General features: G+C 53.0%; 7 protein-coding genes across 7 annotated transcripts; 5 read left to right on the top strand and 2 right to left on the bottom strand.

Annotated features, from left to right (window-relative positions):
- The first annotated feature begins 1,078 nt into the window (after positions 1 to 1,078).
- On the top strand, positions 1,079 to 2,738 carry PSV08DRAFT_310360 (t-SNARE). Its single transcript, XM_014228568.2, has 4 exons — positions 1,079 to 1,235; positions 1,362 to 1,452; positions 1,503 to 1,960; positions 2,011 to 2,738. Exons 1-4 carry the CDS (start codon positions 1,230 to 1,232, stop codon positions 2,371 to 2,373), a joined length of 918 nt encoding a protein of 305 aa, XP_014084043.1. The 5' UTR covers positions 1,079 to 1,229; the 3' UTR covers positions 2,374 to 2,738.
- Positions 2,739 to 2,966: 228 nt separating this feature from the next.
- Positions 2,967 to 8,388, top strand: PSV08DRAFT_410663 (Sodium/hydrogen exchanger family-domain-containing protein). The gene is made up of 7 exons (XM_066093864.1): positions 2,967 to 3,465; positions 3,523 to 3,871; positions 3,934 to 3,996; positions 5,698 to 6,114; positions 6,165 to 6,264; positions 6,327 to 6,889; positions 6,941 to 8,388. The coding sequence occupies exons 1-7, from the start codon at positions 3,197 to 3,199 to the stop codon at positions 8,366 to 8,368; spliced, it is 3,189 nt and encodes a 1,062-aa protein (XP_065948951.1). The 5' UTR covers positions 2,967 to 3,196; the 3' UTR covers positions 8,369 to 8,388.
- Positions 8,389 to 11,479: 3,091 nt separating this feature from the next.
- On the top strand, positions 11,480 to 12,858 carry PSV08DRAFT_372189 (uncharacterized protein; the record flags this gene model as incomplete). Its single annotated transcript, XM_014228564.1, has 2 exons — positions 11,480 to 12,368; positions 12,422 to 12,858. The coding sequence occupies 2 exons, from the start codon at positions 11,480 to 11,482 to the stop codon at positions 12,856 to 12,858; spliced, it is 1,326 nt and encodes a 441-aa protein (XP_014084039.1).
- Positions 12,859 to 13,306: 448 nt separating this feature from the next.
- On the top strand, positions 13,307 to 13,553 carry PSV08DRAFT_310340 (uncharacterized protein). The gene has a single exon (XM_066092649.1). It carries the CDS (start codon positions 13,340 to 13,342, stop codon positions 13,541 to 13,543), a length of 204 nt encoding a protein of 67 aa, XP_065948950.1. The 5' UTR covers positions 13,307 to 13,339; the 3' UTR covers positions 13,544 to 13,553.
- A 1,725-nt stretch (positions 13,554 to 15,278) lies between these two features.
- PSV08DRAFT_48532 (SUR7/PalI family-domain-containing protein) lies at positions 15,279 to 17,010 on the top strand. Its single transcript, XM_014228563.2, has 3 exons — positions 15,279 to 15,690; positions 15,761 to 16,204; positions 16,283 to 17,010. Exons 1-3 carry the CDS (start codon positions 15,535 to 15,537, stop codon positions 16,658 to 16,660), a joined length of 978 nt encoding a protein of 325 aa, XP_014084038.1. The 5' UTR covers positions 15,279 to 15,534; the 3' UTR covers positions 16,661 to 17,010.
- Positions 16,542 to 17,000, bottom strand: PSV08DRAFT_310323 (uncharacterized protein). Its single transcript, XM_066092648.1, has one exon. The coding sequence runs from the start codon at positions 16,992 to 16,994 to the stop codon at positions 16,686 to 16,688; it is 309 nt and encodes a 102-aa protein (XP_065948949.1). The 5' UTR covers positions 16,995 to 17,000; the 3' UTR covers positions 16,542 to 16,685.
- Positions 17,011 to 17,327: 317 nt separating the features above from the next.
- Positions 17,328 to 20,168, bottom strand: PSV08DRAFT_205099 (WD40-repeat-containing domain protein; the record flags this gene model as incomplete). The annotated part of the gene is made up of 2 exons (XM_014228562.1): positions 17,328 to 19,076; positions 19,130 to 20,168. 2 exons carry the CDS (start codon positions 20,166 to 20,168, stop codon positions 17,395 to 17,397), a joined length of 2,721 nt encoding a protein of 906 aa, XP_014084037.1. The 3' UTR covers positions 17,328 to 17,394.

Below are 20,168 nucleotides of genomic sequence, written 5' to 3'. Positions count from 1 at the left end.
GTCAAACCTGTGTTGCCACAAAATGGATATTATTTCCAAGACAGCATGTGTTCTAGAGAGTTACCAAGTTCAGTGCGACAGTGGAAGAGTATAAACACCGGTGTGCTAGTGTCGATGGGATTGATCAATCCAGTTGTTTAGTTTTCTAATGTAGCACGGAATTGTCGCATGTTCTAATTGGCTCATGTACAAGTGTCCTTTGTTCTGGGCGGAACCCTATCTGCAACTAGTGAAAGCGTCTTTACTGAGCAAAGCGGTGTGGACGAGCCGCCTATGGAAGAGTTATATGGCTTTATAATTTTTAGAGCACTGATGGTCCATTCCGGACTACCTAAAAAAGACGAGTGAAAAGTAAGCGTACTTTTCGTAGTGAGCCGCTTATAAATCCAGACTAGTGAATTCTGGGATAGCATCAAAATATGTATATATACCCATGACACCTAGTTGGAATGTCTGCCGCACGCCTACATAATCCGTCGTATGTGCCAACAGGCGGCAGAGAGTGCTTTGAGTACTAGCTTGCAGTAGTCATGACGCGGGAAGGTAGCGTACCGCAGTTGTATGTACGTGTGTACGTACATGGTGGCAAGCTGAGCTGCGGGCGCAAGGCTGAGTCTACTAGTACGTGGAGTAGACCCTGAATAGGCATACGAGGCCAGCCACGGCTGCGTAGCTGCGTAAGCTCTTGGCTCTATCCAGGTCGACAGCAGTGGCGGGGCGGAGCGAGGTGGCGAGAGGCCAAGCCGGGCGTGTACACAGACATGTACAGTCTAGATATATCGCCAGAGATGTGTAATATGCGGAGACTGCGGTTGTTTGGAGCGACAAAGGCAGGCAAAGGCCAGTTGGGCCACACATGTGCGGTGAGCTGCAGCACAAGCCAATTTTAGAGGGACAAGGCGGGCCAACCGTCAGAGAGGCGCCGCCAATTTGCAGCTGACTGGTGGAATGCCTGGCCCAAAGCGGTTAGCGTGAGCGCCTCCTGCATCTGCCCTATCCACCCTTCACGCTCAGCCCCAGAAAACATTCGCGGCCCTGAAACGCATTTATCTTCTGCCTCAAGCCTTTGTCGACGACTGATTCGAGCCTGCGCGCGTTTGACACTTCCCGCCGTCTCCTCTTAGCCACCAGCCCGTCCCACTGCCGTGTGAGCTTTGCTTTGCGCGTCTGCACTTGGCCGTCTCAGGAGTCTCCCACGTCCACCCACACCACACCCGTCCCGTTTCAGAATGAGCGTAAGTTCCCTCTAGCTCTACCCATACCGTGCGCTCCATCTCACTCTCTTCTGCAACACTCCTCACTCCGCCCAAACTCTAAACTCCACATTCTCTTTACTGACCATGGCTGCTGCCGACCAACAGTACGGAAACAGAGGCTACGGCCAGATTGGCTCCGCTGGAGGCAACCCCTACGATGCGCGCGACCAGAGTGCCGGCTACGACAACTACGATCGTATGTATCGCTGAATCGAGTCCATGGCCCTTTCGTCTAATGTCACACAGGCGATGTAGAGATGCAATCTTACCCTGGTGCTGGCGCTGACCCCAACGCCATTCTCAATGAGTGCCGTGAAGTCGACCGCGCCCTCGACGACCTCGATGGCCAGCTCAACAACCTCGATCGCGTCTTCAGACAATCGCTGGCCCGCCCAGACATGCCCTCTGGCGAGATCAACAACCTTAGCTCTCAGATCATGACGGGCTACCGCGCACTTGTCACTCGCGTCAAAAACATCAAGTCGAAACCTGATTCGGGTCACCCCAGGAACGCCCCTCAAGTTGGCAAGGTCGACCGCAGGCTCAAGGCCACCATCAACAGGTATCAGACACTCGAGTCAGACTTCCGAAGGGAATCGCAGGCGGCTGCTGAGCGTCAGTACCGCATTGTGCGCCCAGATGCTACCGAGGAAGAGGTTCGCGAGGCTGTTTCAGACCCTGATGCGCCCATCTTCCAGCAGGCTGTATGTTTCTGTACCTCCCCTGCCTGTCACCCAATACTGACGTTTCCCAGCTCATGAACTCCGACCGCCGTGGCCAAGCCTCGTCTACTCTCCGCAACGTCAAGGAGCGACACGAGGCCATTCAAAACATAGAACGTCAAATGGTTGAGCTCGCCCAGCTGTTCCAAGACCTCGACCAAATTGTCCAGGAGCAAGAACCACTTGTCGCCAACATCGAACAAAAGGGCGAAGAGATCAATGATAACGTCAAGGCCGCCAATGTCGAGATTGACGGTGCCATCGACAAGGCTCGCGCCCGCAACCGCAAGAAGTGGTGGTGTGTCCTCATTGTGCTCATCATCATTATCATCATCGTTGTTATTGCTGTCGTAGTCACACAAGTCAACAAGTCGACTTCCGGCGGCGGCAAGTAAGAGAGCGATGTGCAATTTGCTGTACCCCGGCGCATACCATGATTTTTATACCCATATCCACCGTCTCCTTCCTCAGTAGTCTTTTTCTTCCTAAAAGGCTGGTCCCGTACAACATGTAATACGCCTTTGGTGGATATGCATACATACTCTCACTTTCCCCTTGTCATTTACTGTTTTGGTTAGAAAAATCAGTCTGTTATTGTCTCATTCGCCGCGCTCAGCGGCGACTTTTATTCTCAGCGGCTCACGTCAGCAGGTTTTTTCTTTGGCTTTTGTAGCGATGGCTTGACTGCATTGCGGGTTGCTTTATTGTTGCTATAGAACCCAGCCTACAGGCTGTTATTGAATCGAGAGGATTTGAAAGTATACTTGACAATGGTGACGGATGTGACGGGCCTAATCAATTGCTACTGTGAAGACCCATCATGCACGGATTGGCTGCAATCTGCATTCGGCGGCAAGAATCAATCTCCAAGGAGAGTCATGCCGATGGGTTTCCCCATAAGCTATGCGATTAATATACACAAGTGCCAAGCTAAATTTGCATGTAATCTAAATGGCACAACGTCCCGAGCGCAAACCCAATACAGAGTAGCATACAACGACACTTTAACAAGGCGGAAACGCTGGACCGTCCAGTCAAATTAATTTCATGGAAACAAGCACGGAATAAGCATCCGACCATGCCATTTTGGCTGCGGAAGGCAAAGCTTAGGAGTATGCTTCCAAGAAGCATATATAACTACCAGTCTGGCTGCACCTCTAACCTCACCACAGTCTTGCAGTCACATCAAAGGCAACCCTCCATCACAGAAAATAAACAATGCTTCGCCAAACTGCCCTCTTTGCTCTCGCCCTCGCGGCCCCAGCGATTGCCCAGGTGAGCGAGGGTTTCGAGAACGGATGGGACCAGACTGCATGGCCCTCGTATGCGGCAGACTGCAACCAAGGTGGCAAAGTCACCCTGGATACGACAACAGCCCATACTGGCAAGAACTCGATCCGTGTCGACGGTGCGGGAGGCTACTGCGGCCACATCTTTGTCGGCACAACGAAGATTCCATCGGGAGATGTCTACGTCAGGACTTACCTGTAAGTATCTTTGCCTTTTTTTCTCTTTCAAATCCATATGCTAACCCTTGTATGCAGGAAAGCAAGCAAGGCTTTGACTGACTCTCACGTGACCTTTATCACAATGCCAGACTCGGCCCAAGGCACAAACAAGCACCTGCGCATTGGCGGACAATCCAAGATTCTCATGTACAACCGCGAGACCGATGATGCCACGCTACCTGATTTGTCGCCAAACGGCATTGCGTCATCCAAGCCGCTGCCCACCAACCAATGGACATGCTTCGAGTACCATCTTGGCACCGACGGCAGCATCCAGACATGGTTGAACAACAGCACCATTTCTGGGTTGAACGTGGGTAATGGAGCATCGAACCCCAATGGAGCGCAGTGGTCCAGGAGTACCATCAAGCCGAAGATTACCGGGGTGAGTTGGTCAAAGTCTATTTTGAATGGAGAACGATTTTTTTTGCTGACGATCAAGCGTAGGTGTACTTTGGATGGGAGAGCTACGGTGGTGATACCAACACATTCTGGTATGATGACATTGTTGTTAGTGACAAGAGGATTGGATGCTAGAATACCAGGACGTCAAGCCCATGAGTCGTAGAATCAAGCAATACTCCAATGGCAATGATTTATGTTATGGATCCATGTATGATGCTCGAAATGCTGTTTCTTGGGCTCGGCAGACATGAGGAGATGCTGGGGTTTAATTGTTCGTCGAATGCATGTGCATGGGGTAATTGTCAAGCTGACCTCAGGAGGTTCTTGCGGTGATCGAGATATAGGCAAGTGTGTCGATATCATTTGCATGGTGGTAGGTTGGCGGGCCGATAGCTTCCTTGCTCTTGACCTCACCCGTAATCAGATGTGAGATCAACTGGGCAATGACGTAGCTGGACATTAGTCCCGTAAAAATGCATCCACATAAGCTGGGCATTGAAGCCGCATTTGTGCGGCGAGGAAGTCAACCTCAAGACTCGACGAGATGGCATGCTCGCTTGGCGCAGCCTGATCCTACAGCGCCAGCACCAGTTTCGCATCACGAACCATGTCCTTTGTCCTCCACATGTCTCCATCCATCCAGCCACCCCCCGTCTAAATGCCGCAGCCATGTTATCACGACCTGGACATCACCTGAGCACCCGTCGTCGAAATAGGCCCGCTCAGGATCTCTTGGCGCGGCGACGTGTGTGGTAGCTTGTCGCGGGCATCTTGCTGGGCCGTTGTGGCCCAAGCTATTCTTCCCTGTCGATCGCCTGCCCGCCACCCATCGCCCATCCTCCATCCACCCCATTGGGACTCCAGCAGCCCGCGATACGTTGACGCATCGCAACACATGGACCAGCACGCCACGGCTTATGCCATCGACCTGCAATTCAGCTCATGTGCAAGCGGTGAAGGCCCTTTGCCAATAGCTCCCTTGTACGGCGTGATGCACGCGGGCCTCTCACATGCCCGCCTACGCCAAGCGAGTTGGCGGGGACAAGCAGAACAAAGCATGGCGTCTCCGGTGGCTTTGGTGGTGCGCATGGGCGATTGATACATCCCGCTCAACTTGCACATGGCCCCATGTCCGCTTGCTGGCTCCCCCCGCGGCTCAAGCCCGACCTTGGCGCTTGTATTACCCCGGTTGCGGCGCCTGGAGAGAGGTTCGTGATGTGCAGCATGCGGGCTGTTGGAATTGGAATCCCAGAGAAAGCAACGCTCAGACAACGGCCTAGATCCTTGGGGGCTGAACCGGGCCTGGGCTTTCTCGATCCTGCCTTTCACTTCGCCGTCATTCTTAATGGCGCTCGAGCCCGCATTACCCTTGCATTTAACCAGCCGTTTGCTCTTTTTCGCCTCTCGAGGGTAGCCTTGAGGTTCTTACTTTTTCTTTCTCGACAACGTTGATCTAGCGTTTGAGGGTTGCTGTCTGCCCCCGTTTCTTTTTGTGGGGTTGGCTTTCCCATAATCCGGGGTACACTACCGCCTCAAAGCTACTAGGCAGAAACATGTCTTCGACACTTGCATCGGCGAATGCCACCGCGACGGCGCGCCCCAAGGCGCCGCCGCAGGCTGGTATTCTCGAGGGAATGAATCCTGTACATTTTGATGCGGCTCATCCTATCACCTTGTTCATTGTGCAGGTAAGGATTGACAGAGCTTGGAATACGAGTCCGAGCAATTACCTCCTCCCTAGCTTCGCTTTGATCAACTTATCCGAATCCAAACGAAAATCAAGATGAAAATTCTAACACACACCAGGCCGGTATCATTATCATCGTGTGCCATCTGATCAACTACCCACTCTCCAAAATCCGACAACCACGCGTCATTGCCGAAATTATTGGTGGCATCGTCCTTGGCCCCTCCGTCATGGGCCGCATTCCCGGCTTCCAGGAGTCCATTTTCCCAAAAGAATCCATGGTCAACCTGAATTTAGCGGCAAATCTCGGTCTAACTTTATTCCTCTTCATCATTGGACTTGAAGTTGACCTTAGGCATTTACTCAGCAATTGGAAACCTGCACTCAGTGTTGGTTTGGCAAGTATGGCTATACCATTTGGAATGGGAGCTGCCATCGCCGTCGGATTGTACAACGAGTTCAAGGGAGACCCTAACACTGTGGAAATTGACTTTTCAATCTACATGCTGTTTATTGGTGTTGCCATGGCGATTACGGTAAGTCTGCCTTGTACCATGACCTAGTCTGCTACTGACTTTTTGAAAAGGCCTTCCCAGTGCTTTGCCGTATTCTAACTGAACTCAAATTGCTCATGACGCCAGTTGGTATCATCGTTTTGTCAGCCGGTGTTGGTAACGACGTTGTTGGTGAGTGTTGCACATGCCAAAACGCCCCACAGTTGTAGTACCAAGGCTGATTCGTTTTCTAGGATGGATCCTACTCGCTCTCTGCGTCGCACTCGTCAATGCAGGTTCAGGACTAACAGCACTCTGGGTTCTGCTCACCTGTGCGGGATACATGGTCTTCCTCGTCTACGTTGTTCGACCGGCCTTCGTCTACGTCCTACGTCGATCTCGCGCGCTTCAAGATGGACCCAGTCAGGGTATCATCAGCCTGACTCTCCTTATCGCCCTCGGATCGGCCTTCTTTACCGGTATCATCGGTGTCCATCCCATTTTCGGAGCTTTCATGGCTGGTTTGATTTGTCCTCACGAAGGTGGTTTCGCCATCAAGGTCGCCGAAAAGATTGAAGATTTAATTGGTGCACTGTTTCTGCCCCTGTACTTCACTCTCTCGGGACTGAACACTAACATTGGCCTCTTGAATTCCGGTATTGTGTGGGCTTATGTTATTGGAGTCGTGGCCGTCGCGTTCTTTTCCAAGTTCATTAGCGCTACACTTGCAGCAAGGGGCAGCAAGATGTTGTGGCGAGAGTGCTTCGCTGTGGGTTCCTTGATGAGTTGCAAGGGTCTCGTCGAACTCATCGTCTTGGTAAGATTAACAATTTGGTAATCATTTATGATGAGACACTAACGATTGCAGAACATTGGTCTCAACGCCAAGATTCTCAGCACTCGAACCTTTACCATCTTCGTCGTCATGGCTCTCGTTACCACCTTTGCCTCATCCCCATTGGCAATGTTGTTTTATCCTCCATGGTACCAGAAGAAGGTCGAAGCATGGCGTCGAGGTGAAATCGACTGGGACACTGGTAAGCCCATCGATTCTGAAGGCAGCAGCGACATTGTGGAATACGAGAAGATGGCCGCGGAGAAGATTGAGAAATTGACCGTCTACCTCCGCCTGGATAGCATGCCCAACCTCCTGGCCTTTACTTGCCTGTTTGGCGGGAATGATATCCCAGCACCAAAGACACATCCATCAAAAGACGCCAGCACGAGCACTAGCACCAGCCTAGGCAAGGAGGTCGGTGACACGAGCCTAACAGAAGTGACACTACCAAACCGTCCCGTGGAAGCCTACGGTCTTCGCCTTCTCAGCCTGACTGATCGTGGCTCGTCCGTCATGCAAGTTTCCGAATTGGAATCCTACACCGCTTACGATCCGGTTGTCAACACATTCCGCACCTTTGGACGCCTTCACAACCTTGCTGTCAGTGGTGAGGTACTCGTTGTGCCAGAATCGTCATTTGCCGAAACATTAGCAACACGCGCCTCGGACTCGCAATTTCTTATCATGCCATGGAGTGAGACGGGCGGTATGTCTGAACAGGCCATCATAGAAGACAAGGGCACAAAGAACAAACTCGAGGCATCCAGTTACAACGCTTTTGTACATGAGACACTGGAGAACGCAAGTATTCCCGTTGCTGTGCTCATCAACAAGAACTTTGGCGGCAGCAAGAACAAGGAGCACAAGCAGCAACGGCTCAGACTCAACCGTACAATCAGTAGCGTCAGTCTGGGCAGCGCACGGGAAAAGACTGTGACAGCACCCATCACTGACAAGAGCCACCACGTGTTTTTCCCCTTCTTCGGCGGCAACGACGACAAGACTGCTTTGCGCCTGGTGTTGCAGCTAGCCCGAAACCCCCAAGTCACCGCTACCGTTGTTCACTTTGATCTCTCGGAATCAACATGGGCATCTCTATCTAGCTCCATCACTCCTCCTTCATCGCGCGAGCAGGATGCCGCCTTCTTCGCTTCGCTCCGCGCCTCGCTTCCCGCTGATCTAGCCAACCGCGTTGTTTTCGAGACGGTCACCTCAACCGCCCCTGTTAGCGACGTTATTGCCCGCGCAAGTATTGAGATTAACCAGTCGCCAAGGAATGCCGGAGACTTGATTGTCCTAGGTCGCAATGTATCGCTTAACGGTGTACTGGAACGCTCAGGCAACACGGATGAGATCCGAAGTAGCACTGGCGCAGCACAGACATTGGGTGTGCTGGCTGAACAGGTATGGGAAGGCAAGCTTGGAGCTAGCGTCCTGATTATCAAGGCAGGAATGTAACGTCACGACTGGTTTTTTTTTTAAAAAAATTTGTTTCTCTTCTTCCAAGTATATACCACATCATGGGCGTTTGGGCTACTTTTGTAACGAGCATCATGATCACAGTAGACTCAACACGATGTCATATACACATATAGCTATATATGTATACCTTGTTCTTAAGAAAGACAAAGAAATAGTTTGTCATTCAATTGAATAAAAGAAAAAAGGGGGATTTTATATACCAAACTGTGCCGTGCACATCGTTATTTGGGACACCCCTCTCTACCCCGCAGAACGGGTTCCATGACTCCAATCCTAGTTTTCCCGCAGTAACACTTTGAGTGATCATCGACAGGGGATGTTGGTGTAGACGACGTTTCAGATCAGAATTCGGACACGGCTTGGGCCTTTTCGGCATGGGACGGGTTGTGTGTGTGTGCGCTCTCCCCCTTTGGTTACTGAAAACAGGTTTTTCTTTTTCTAGCTTCCCACTTTTGTCGATTTCGATACTTGCTAGAAGAGAGGTATGCGCGGGTGAGCGGGTTCTCTCTTTTTATATATACTTGTGCAAGATTGGGAGAAACAGTCGTGGTGCGAAAAAAAAAAGTTCTGGATTAGTAGAGAAATACATAAAGTTTGACATTTTGTCTCGTGACATGCAACAGCCATACCCGACCCTATATACGGGATAGTAAGGTACACACTTCCAAGCCACATCGCATATTCGGGGACTCAAGAAAATATAAATCCCTGGTGTCGTGGGGCAGAAACCGCAAGCGGTCAATCATGGTTCATCGAGCAAATGCTTGGCTCAGGATAGGCTTCGTACGCACGTAAGGCAGGTCTGCCTAAGGGCCTGCGTATATACTTACTTACATACGTACTACCCTGTCAAAGGCTATTGGTGGTACGTAGGTACTTTGGGTCGGTACTGCGCCGGGATCGTGGCTGATGGGGGGTCCGTGAGTGAGCCAGGTCTACGTCAGCATTCCCCGATCGTGCTATGTGACTTTGAGCACAGTACGAGTTGCAGCCGGGATGAGATGATCGGATGATGGGAAGAGAATTATCGAGATGTCACTTGCATCGTCCCGAGCGATGCTGATGGAGTGATAGCTGACCACTAATGCCAAAAGTTTGTGCTGATGGTTCGACATATTATATCCAGGTAAGCAGACGTAAGACGAGCAGGACCTTGTGTGACACACACACACACACACAGGCACACATGTCCGGGAGGGATCGGAGATAAATGAAGATTTTTTTCTTTTTCGTGTGCGTGGTGACGGTAGAGATGAACAGAAAATATGCGGTGAAGGACGATAGTGAAGCGGGACCCATCGACAGCTGTTCAAGAATTCTGGGTACGGTAAAAGGATGATAATGTCGGCTCTGCAAGAGGCTTGATACGAGCCGTAGTAAATGGAGGTCCGAGGAAATTAGTGGAGGTAAGTGTCCAGATACAGTGTGCTGTTGGGTTAGATGGGCGAGTGATGTTCACATAGACCTACTAAATTGTAAACTGTTGATGTGCGAGTCATACATGCGTGCTTAGCCTTGCAGATGAGGGAGAGCAGCGTCGGTGGGCGTGCGGATCCCGTTGGGAACAGAAGAAAGGGATTCGTGTTTGGAACACAATGACGAGGCCTGTAAAGGCTTTAGGCGCGCACGTCGTAATCGGGTTATGACCTGCAGTCGATCCCAAGAATTTGCGCCACCGATGGGTTCAGCGCCGCGCATGCGTTTAGCAGATGATGCAAAAAGTGTCGGTAGGGGCAAGCAAAAAAAAAAGATGCAAAAGTGCAAAAAGGTCGACGATGGAATGGACAAGATGCGTGGACAAAGTCATGGCGTTTTTGCGTTAGACCGGCGAATTCTTTTGCGCAGGCTGATGTTCAACGGCGGTGGAGTTTCGGGCAGACGGACGCGTGGCTAGCGACAGAGGAATGTCTCGGCCACTCAGGCGTGCCGCGAGGGTAATAGCGTGAGCAGGGAAAGCACTCTAGAAGGGCAGGGGAGATTAAGTACCCAGTAAGTACTTTTTGCGAGGGGGCAGGCCATGGTCAGTTGAGGCTGAGTGGAGGGAGGTGCAGGGCTTGCGGCAAGCGGATCATGAAGTGGGTATTAGACGGGGGCGGCCATCACGTAATGTGTGTGAAGGAGCAGCAATGAAGGCGTTGCTGGGTCACGGGGCGTGGGACGAAAGCGTCGACAACCAATATTGGCCGGCAAAGCTTGTGTGGCGCGTCTCTGGTGCAGAGGCAGCTTGGCGACGGGGTCGAAACAAGTGACGAGAGAAGGGCCGTGGTGCTTGCGACGCAGCCAAAGTGGTTCACCAAAGATTGCGCAAGCTGTAGTGCGAATCTGCCACGCTTAGCGAGGCGTGGACCGCCCCCTGCGTGGTGCTGCGTACCCGGTTGCCCAGGACAGTGGACGGTGGGCGTCGGATGGCGCAGGGCAGGACAGGCCGGCAGGGCAGAGCCGGATGGTGCGTGTGTATTGTACATGTGTAGACGATGGATGGGTGGATGGGCCGAGGGTGCGTAGCAGATGGATGATGAATAATGGAGGGACCGAGTGCGGGTGGATGAATAAGGGCCGGGCAGATGAGGCGCGGCCTGGCGCTTCTTCTGCCTGCGCGTGGTTGCAGGTGACGGTCACGGCTGGTCGGTGTTGTGGGTTCTAGACATGAGGAAGCCGCGACAGGGCCGCGTCAACCCGCCCGCATGCGGTAAGCGCGAGTCGTCGTCGTCTTGCCCCATCCCTCAATCAATTACCCTCGTCCACCTGCGTCCGCTGCAGCGACACCACGACTCTACCGACGCCGCCTCTGTGTCTCTCTGCGCTGCTCCGCTGCCTGCACTTCCACACAGAAGAGCCATCGCCGTCCTCGCGCCCGTCGACAGCAGCAGCGGCAGCCTTTTCCCTGAATACACCATCTGCAAGTGGCAGTCCGCGTTGCTGCGCCGCCGCATCATCGGGCTGTGCATCCACTGCCAAACCTGCAGCGCCTGTCCACCACGCTATACACAGCTCCTCCCCCCGACGCCATCCACCCTCCCCTCGACACTCCCCCCCCATCATCACAACAACCCCCGCCGTTGCGACTGCTCCTCGCGCCCGTCGACAATGGACCACAACACCCGCGCTCCTCGCGCTGCCAGCCACGCCATGGACACGGACAGGCTGGCTGCCGAACTGACTGAACAGTTCCGCCACGTCCTCAGCACAAAGCGAATCAACGACCTCACATCTCGCACATCTCAATCCCGCTCCTCGTCACCAGCGCCCCGCGACTTTGGATCTCCCCAGCCGCCGCCCTCGCAAGCAGCCCCACCGGCCTACTCGTCCATCAAGAACATCCCCCTCGTCCCAGAACCCCCACGTGATGCTCGTTCCCTCCGCTTCAAGAACATGCTCCACTCGCTCTCCAACATGCCCGTGCGATGGGAAAACCCTGGACTACTCGACGAGGCCCTTCGCGTCATCCCGCTTGAGCAAATCTACAACGAGGCTGAAGAAGAAAGCCAGATCCTGCAGGCCGAGGCCGAGAGCATGGGCGCTGGCAAGAAGGCGGCGTGGGGCTACCAAGACTGCGTTGTTCGTGCACTGCTGCGATGGTTCAAACGTTCCTTCTTCTCATGGGTCAACAACCCTCCCTGCTCGCGATGCTACTCACCCACCGTTGCCATGGGCATCACACCACCACTTCCCGATGAACAGGCCCGCGGCGCCAGCCAGGTTGAAGCCTACCGCTGCTCCAACGACGGCTGCAGGAACTACGAGCGTTTCCCCCGATACAACGACGCCTTTGTCTTGCTCCAAACCCGAAGAGGCCGATGTGGTGAATGGGCAAACTGTTTCAGCATGCTCTGCCGCGCCGTTGGCTCAAGAGTACGCTGGGTCTGGAATGCCGAAGACCATGTCTGGACCGAGGTTTACTCTGTGCACCGCAAGCGATGGGTCCACGTAGATGCCTGCGAAGAGGCATGGGATAAGCCCCGGCTATACACTGATGGTCAGTCTCTTTCCAAGATGCGTACACGACACACAAACTAACATTGGTTCCAGGCTGGGGCAAGAAGCTCTCTTACTGCATTGCCTTTTCGGCTGATGGTGCCATGGACGTCACCCGCCGATATGTCCGTGACGCTAAGCATGCTGCCGAGCGCAACCGCGCACCAGAGGCAGTTCTCCTCTATATCATGGACGAGATTCGAGCAACACGACGAGCAAACATGTCCAAACAGGACAAGTTCCGCCTACAGGGTGAAGACATCCGCGAAGCCAAGGAGCTCCGCGCCGGTGTCATCTCATCCATTGCACAGGCCGTGTGCAAACTACGACCCGAAGACATCATCAACGGCCAGGTGACACGCCGACTAGATGCCGACGCTCAAAAAGCACTCGAAGGCCGGATGAGCGGCAACTCGGCCTGGATACGAGCCCGGGGCGAGGGTGGTCAACAGCAAAACCAGCAAGACCCTCGAAACCAACACCCACGGTGAAATTGTGGGTAGCAAGCGCGCCAAGCACGCACCTTATGCTCACTACCATTCCCGGTACTTGTTTGTCGCATCTTGTCTACATGAGTAGCCAGAGGCAGGGCCGTGGTACCAGGTGAGAATCGCTTGGTGGCCTGCTCATGGGCATGCAGACTGTGCGATGTAAGCCGGTACTCTTCCGAAATGATACCCGCGACACTCGCTACGCGGAAGACGGTCCGGCGTGTAAAATATAGAATCTGGGATTCATGTCGATTTGGATCCATTTTGCGCTGGCGTTCAGGAGCAAGTTTACAAGAGACATAAGCGGTAAACTCTAATGTCTTGACCCCGACCTCGACTGAGGCTTTCCTAGTCATTTTTTCTTCTATTCTTCTCTATCATCATCATTCTTCTTCTTCTCCTTCGCTGTCATCTCTGTCTCTCTCTCTCTCTTGTGCCGCGTTGTATTAGCGACCAAGACGTCTTTTTTTTGCTCATTGCAATGCTGCATTCTTCACTTCTACCTGTTTGTGTGTGTGCGCAAGGGGGGTTTTTTTTGCTTGCGACACTGTTTATACCACTCGGCATCAGGTTTTTTTTCACGAATTGCGATTGGATTTCTTATGTTTTATTTCATATGTCACGAGCATTTCTAGGCTTTGTACGCATGATGTATGGGATTCACGGTTGCCGGCATTTGGACTAGATGCTAGCAGGCAGGTGAGATGGATGGGATGAGTTGTACACGGGAGGTGTGGGGATCCGCAGCAGTAGGGTGATGAGTAGAAGGGGAGGGGTTGACGCGCGTCCGTAGCGCCCCATACGTAGGGCAGACTGCAGGATTAGTGCGCAGCAGGCAAGATAGGAAATCAACGACCAAGATTGGTCATGTATCTGCAATAGCTGCGAAGCACATGCCCATGATTACCTTGACGTGTCTACTGTCGAGCTGTGAATGAAAGATTTGCAAGAGACGCGCGTTTGGGGGTGGGTGGGCACGCAGGCGGTCAGGCCTAGGGGCACACGACGACAAAAGGGCAGCAGTAGTGTCTGTTTGCTATAGCACACTACATGATATTAATGGCTATTGGGCCAGAAAAAAACAATGAAATAGAGAGGTGTACTACTACAGGAAAAGCATGATTAGATGTTTCACGAGCCCCCCAAGCGAAGGGTGATATTAATATGAAGTATTATACTTGTAAGTAGTGTGTGAGCGGTGATGGGCTTATGCACGAAAGCGAAGGATGCGAGTCATGTGAGATCAGCGGCCGTTCTTTTCTCCAGCTTTTGGAGGCTAGGATCCAGTCGTAAAAGGACAGCGAAGAGCGGCAGGTGAAAAGAAGGGGGAAGGGGGGGGCGGGGCGGAAGCTGGATAAGGGAAAAAAAAGAAGGATGACAGACAGACAGACAGACAGACAGACACAGACAGGCTACATGGCCTTTGTCTAAAAATAGGCATTTTGGGGGGGGGGGGGGTGGAGGGGGACGACATTGCACCTAATCAGGCCTAGTGTGTGTGAGATTGTGAGGGGTGGGAGGCGCGGTAGATGTCAGCGCGTCAGTGTGTAAGTAGTGCAGGAATGTGGCGGTGACGAAGAGGACGGGAGGCTCTGCCATGGCTGTGCGTGCGTCCTTTTTTTATTTTGCTAGAGAGACTTGGCTTGGGCAGGAATTTGGCAGCTAGCAGGGACGAGCTGGTCGCGTGGAGCAATCAAGAGGAAGCAGAGCAGTTCACGAAGAAGCGCCGAGTGGGAAGTGCTTGGCACACACACACATAGAGGAGAGGGTGCGTAGCGTGGGTGAGGGTAGGGCCGAGGGGGGGCGGGTTAGCAGAGAGTCTGAAACTGTGTTTGAGGACTTGGCCCCGTTAGTCATGACGGGGTTTTAGGCGTGGAGACTTGGTATCTTGGTATCAGTGGAGTGCATAGGTGTGCATTCTGCTCATGCGTTGACGATGGAGTGTTGTCTACCGCCGTCGGGTGAGCCCAGCCACAATGCGTCGGCGGGCCAAGGTTCGGGGTGAGTGAAGCATGTGTATGCGCGGGCAGGGTCAGCAATGGCGTATACACGGTGGTTTGGCGTCGTCGTTGGCACCGCGCGGAGGGCTGGTCAGGCACTGCAACTGTTTACCACTCTAGGTGCGGGGAGCGTTGTCTAGGTTTGTCAGCCGTCGGTCAACCCACAGCTGTCGCAAGCTCGGTGAGGCTGGAGAGAGGACTAAGCAGCTTAGCAGCTAACGACTGCCTGTTCCCAGGGCCCGCCACTTGGACGCCGTTCTACACAGGCCAGCTGCTGGCACGCCCCCACCGCGCTGGCTGTCCACTCAGCCCCCCTCGGCTGCCCTCCTCCGCCCTGCGCATTTCAGCTGCGGCCTTGGTCTTGCCTGCGACTGCTGGTTCAAAAGGCTAGTAGTCCAGCCTGTGTTTTGCTTCATCCCACTCGCTACTCACCTGCATACTCTCTACCTCCACTCGTCTGCCCTCACTCACTCATCTCCACCGGCAGCTGTAACACCCGTAGCCACAGTCGTTACCCGGTCAATAGCCCGTGCGCCCGCTGTGTGACATCAGCCAGCCCTTGCTTGGCATACCCCAACCCTACTACTACGACTACGACTACGACTACAACAACCCTCACCCCGCATCCACACCGAGTCCACCTTTTTTCTTTTTTCTCCCGCCCACTACCACAAGCATGGGTAAAGCCGGTCGTTTTGCGTGTATTTTCACGCCCATGGCTCTCACTCTGGCATCTTTAATATGCTTTACCATTGTCATGCTCGGCCAAACGCCATGGAAGGGCAACAACGCACCAGCGACAGCCCTTGGCCGTGAGCTCTACTTCATGAAGGTATGTTCTTTCTATGCCCCGCAATCTCCCTCTTGCCAAAAGCACGCATTCTGACCCTCGCCGCCAACAGGCTGATACGTCCAATATGACGCTCGACTCAAAAACCATCCTCGACAAACTTCCTGAAGGCCTCACCCCCAACAACGATTTCCTCGATGCTCTCCGTGGCAAGGCCGACTCCAAGGAACTCAAGGACTTTTACCAGGTCGGCCTCTTTTCCTACTGCGAGGGCGACACCAACAAGGAGACTGGCGAGGAAAAAATTACATACTGCTCGGCTCGCAAGTTCAAGTTCTACTTTGATCCTCTCAAGGTCTGGGGCATGAACGGCACTGCTCTGCAGGAGGCTCTGGGCGACAAGTACGAGAGCGGCATGAATGTCTACAAAAAGGTTGCTGGCTGGATGAACTGGGCCTTTGTCATTGTCATTGTCTTGACCCCCATCGAGTTCATTGTCGGAATCTTTGCCATCTTCTCGAGGTGGGGCAGCCTTGTCACTACCGTCATTTCTACTGTAAGTTCTCTCTCGCTCTCGCTCTCTTTATATCACTGCACTTGCCAGAAGAAGCCCTTGCTAACTCATCTGCTCCAGGCCCAAACCATCTTCGCTGTTGCCGCCGCCATCACCGCATCCGCAACCTACGGCACCCTGACTGGCGTCTTCAAGACCGCTCTTGACCCCTACAACATTGACGTCAACATGGGCTCCCGCATGATCTCTACCTTGTGGCTCGGTGTAGCCTTCTCCGTTGGCTCTGGCTTCTTCTGGCTCATCAGCATCTGCTGCTGCAGCGGAAAGAGCGACAGCAAGAAGATGACTGTTGAGAAGACTCCCTACACTTATGAGCGTGTTGCCAGCCCCGCTTTTGGTGGTCAACAGGGTCACCAGATGCAGCAGTGGCCTAGCAGCCAGAAGCAGACTCCCCACATGGGCGGTACTGCTTACGAGCCCTTTAGGTCCAATGTCTAATTGACCAACATGGCTTGATCATCTATTAGCCGTTTTGCTGTTGGACTTGCCATTTCTCTCTCCATGAGTTTTGGATAGATGCGAGGCCTCGTGGTTCTATAACGACCTGTATGACCATTTGCGAGTGGGGTTCCTTGTTGTTTGTTTTGTTTTGTTTTTGGCTCATTCCGTTTCTCGTGAGGTATATACCCCCGATATGACCTGGAAAATGGCGTTTTTCTCTGTTGTGGATTTTTTTGGGGGGGGGTTCTCTCTGGTATGGCGTAACGCCTGTGATGGAAAAGGACATGGCACTAACAGTCGCTCCGGCGAAACAAATTACAATCAAAATCATACCATGATCACGTTAACTTGTCCATCTCTTGGTATCTGTGTCATTGTGTTGCTCGTATATATCTCTTTTGTAATTTTTGTGAGAGAGTATGGTGCTTTCCACTTGTTCAATTCAAGACTATGTTCGTTGGCAATTACAAATTCATGAAGAAAAATCTTTTTCTTGACCATCACTCTTCTTCTATATCTTCAGAGAAAACATTTCTTGAGAAACACACACACACACACACACACACAATATACATGATCCTCAAAAGGTAACCCTCACGATGCCGTTACCAGAAACAAAAAAAGATAACTCCCTACATGCAACCCGCCCCCCCCCCTTTTTTTTGTCTCTTTCCCCCCCTTTACTCTCCATTCACCCACCTACCCCCAAACCCCGATTAATTTTTTTTATTTTACTGTTCATGCGTACCCACGAATCTAGGGGGAAGATCCAAATCCCAGCTGGGGCGCTCCACAAGGACGACTTCTGGGGGTGAGGCATGGTCGGTATGGGCAGGAGCGATAGGTACAATACCAAGGATAGGTCTGTACTTGAAAGAGTGCCAGCACGCATCTGTACGCTTGGCGGGTGCAGGAGGATTTACAGCGTCTTCAGCTTCTGGGTTGGTAACAACAGCTGTGGACACTTCTCCTTCGCCATCTTCGTCGTCTTCGTCGACTACATCATCATCATCATCGTCGTCGTCGTCGTTAGTACGAGGCACGGCGTTGACATTGAGCCATTTGTGGCGACCGGATTTATCAGCCTCGTCGCTGTGGAACTTGCGCATTTTGCTGACTGGCGCTTCTTTCCTGGGTATTGCGTCGCCGGCGCCAGAGGCGGTGTGCTTGAGGGCTTCGCGCTTGCGTTTTTTGCCTGCGGACTCGGTGTCGGGGACGGCAAAGTCTTTGGATAGGTCGAACATGAAGAGCCATTTTTCGCCGTAGAGCCATAGCCGTTGGTGCGAGGCCGATGAGACGTCCCAGATGCAGCCTTTGGCGGGGAGGTCAATTTGTTTGTATTCGCGCGGGTAGCTTGAGGGCGGGTTTCGGCGAGACCAGCCCGAGAGGCGGCCGGACATTACATCGAAGAGGTAGATTTGGTGCTCGGCGGATACGAGTAGCAGTTTGTACTCTGTAGCGGGGAGGTCGTGTGACTTGGGGTGCGGGTTGTTCCTCGTAGCGTGGACAGCGGGATTGCCGTTGGGTTCTGGTCGATCGGATGATTCTGGGTTGGGCTGGAAGGAGAGCAGCACAGGTGTCGAGTCTAGCCGGGGAAGCAGATGACCTGAAGGATTTCGTATCCAGTGTTGTCCAAGGTATGTAATCTGTTCACTCGCCTCTTCCCCTTCATCGCCCGACCCATCATTGTCCGCCATAGGGGTTGTGTCATCGATATCCATATCTGGAGCAGTTGGATCCTCGTGTCCTTGGACGACCCAAGTATCCACATATCCAGCAAGATCAACAACAGCAAATACATTGCTGTCTCTTGAGAAATCCGCGTGTGCAATGGATCGCTCGTAGATGCCAGAAGGGCCATTGAGAGGATTCCTTGTGACGGTCTCACGATCCAAGCGATGTAAGGCTTGTACCTTCTCCAATGCACGAGGCGTGTCTGTTGGGTCATCTGTCCTCACAATTCTGACCAACCGGATTTCACCTGTGGCCAAGACAGCAGCGAGCCATTTACCAGTAGCAGACATCCTCAGAGACTTCGCACCCGGGATTGAAGGCATTTCCAGCTTTCGCACGCGTAGTCCGGCGCCAGCCCCAGCCTGTGGATGCAACAGTTGAAATAGCTTGACTGTGCTGGCTGTCGCAACAGCAAGTAGCCCACCGTCTCGAGAAATGGAAACCGAAATGATGTTTTCTTCACCCTGAAGGGCGAGTCGTGCCACCACCTTGGGCTTTTCTGTGCCATCCTCCTGGGGTTTTACACGCCAGATACGAACTTCGGTATTCCACCAGCTGACCAGCAACCTTGCGTCTGGGGCACTTGTCATGGGAGGAGTAGGAGGTAGAGCTGGGAGGCCGCGGCTGAGCTCCTTTCCAAAAGTACGGATAGGTACAACAATGGGTTGTGTATCAATACCTAGACGTGTACATGTTAGTCGAGCACTACTGAATGTAATACAATTGCTTTACCTCCGGTGACGACAACGCTGAGTTTGTTGCCTTCGTATGTTGCCATGGCCTTGACGTCGTGTTCGTGGTATCTTTGGTGGGATACCTTTCGCCATTTGCCGCTCTGTCCCTGGGATTGCCCCTTCTTGCTTGTGTAGAAGCAGGTGCGTCGGTCCATGCCAGCACTGAAAATGCCAGATCCATCGCGTGTCACAGCCAGGTCGAGTACATCGGCTTCATGTCCAGATATCCGTTGTGTCTGACTGTAGTTCTTGCCGCTGTAGGTTCTAATGTCTCCGGTGGAGTCTCCAGACACAAAGTCGCCATTGGGAAGACATTTGACCTTCCATACCAAGATTTCCTTGGGGCCACCGTGAGGCCCGCTGCCTAGGGAGATGTTCCTGATCACATTTCCGTTTCTGGTGTCGAAAACACGGATCATGCTGTCTGCGAAGCCGGCAAGAACCGTATGCTGATCCTTGTATGTGATGCTCAAGGCGCGCGCCTTTTTGTTCGTAGCGCGCGAAACGAAGCGCTCAAAGGTAAGGTCGTTGTTTTCGGTAGATAGAAGAACAATTGTGCCGTCAGCGCAGCCCGCAACAAGCCTCTGGCGCGCGTTGCCCTCCTCTTTTGCGGCTCCTTTTGCCACATTCTTTTGCCTAGGTTGTACTGCAAAGCACCATACCTCGCTATGATTTCCGTCTGAATGACGGGCGGGCAAACCAGTAGTCAGGTCCCACTCGGTAACAGTGCTCGAGTATCCAATGCTGAAGAGGCGCAAGCGGCCTGGGACTACCTTGCCTTGTGCATCGCGCTCGTCCGGCTCTTGAGTCCAGGCCAGCCCTTCGACGCTCCGATCTTTACCGCCATAGAAGACCTTCTCTTGGAGCCATGATCCCTTTGCAGGGTCCCAGATTTCGATGTTTCCGTTTGCGCGCCCAATCGCAAGTCTCAGCGACTCGGGATCTTGCTGTCCGTGTTCGGCTTCTGGATGCGAAAAGGCAAGCGCGTTGATCGCAGACGGCGGAAATGGTACAAAACGTGATCGGTGGATATCCAT

The sequence above is a fragment of the Bipolaris maydis genome (genome assembly GCF_028858645.1).
Source record: "Bipolaris maydis strain C4 unplaced genomic scaffold PSV08scaffold_9, whole genome shotgun sequence".
Lineage (NCBI taxonomy): Eukaryota > Fungi > Ascomycota > Dothideomycetes > Pleosporales > Pleosporaceae > Bipolaris > Bipolaris maydis.
This window is presented reverse-complemented; position numbering and strand designations above follow the sequence as displayed.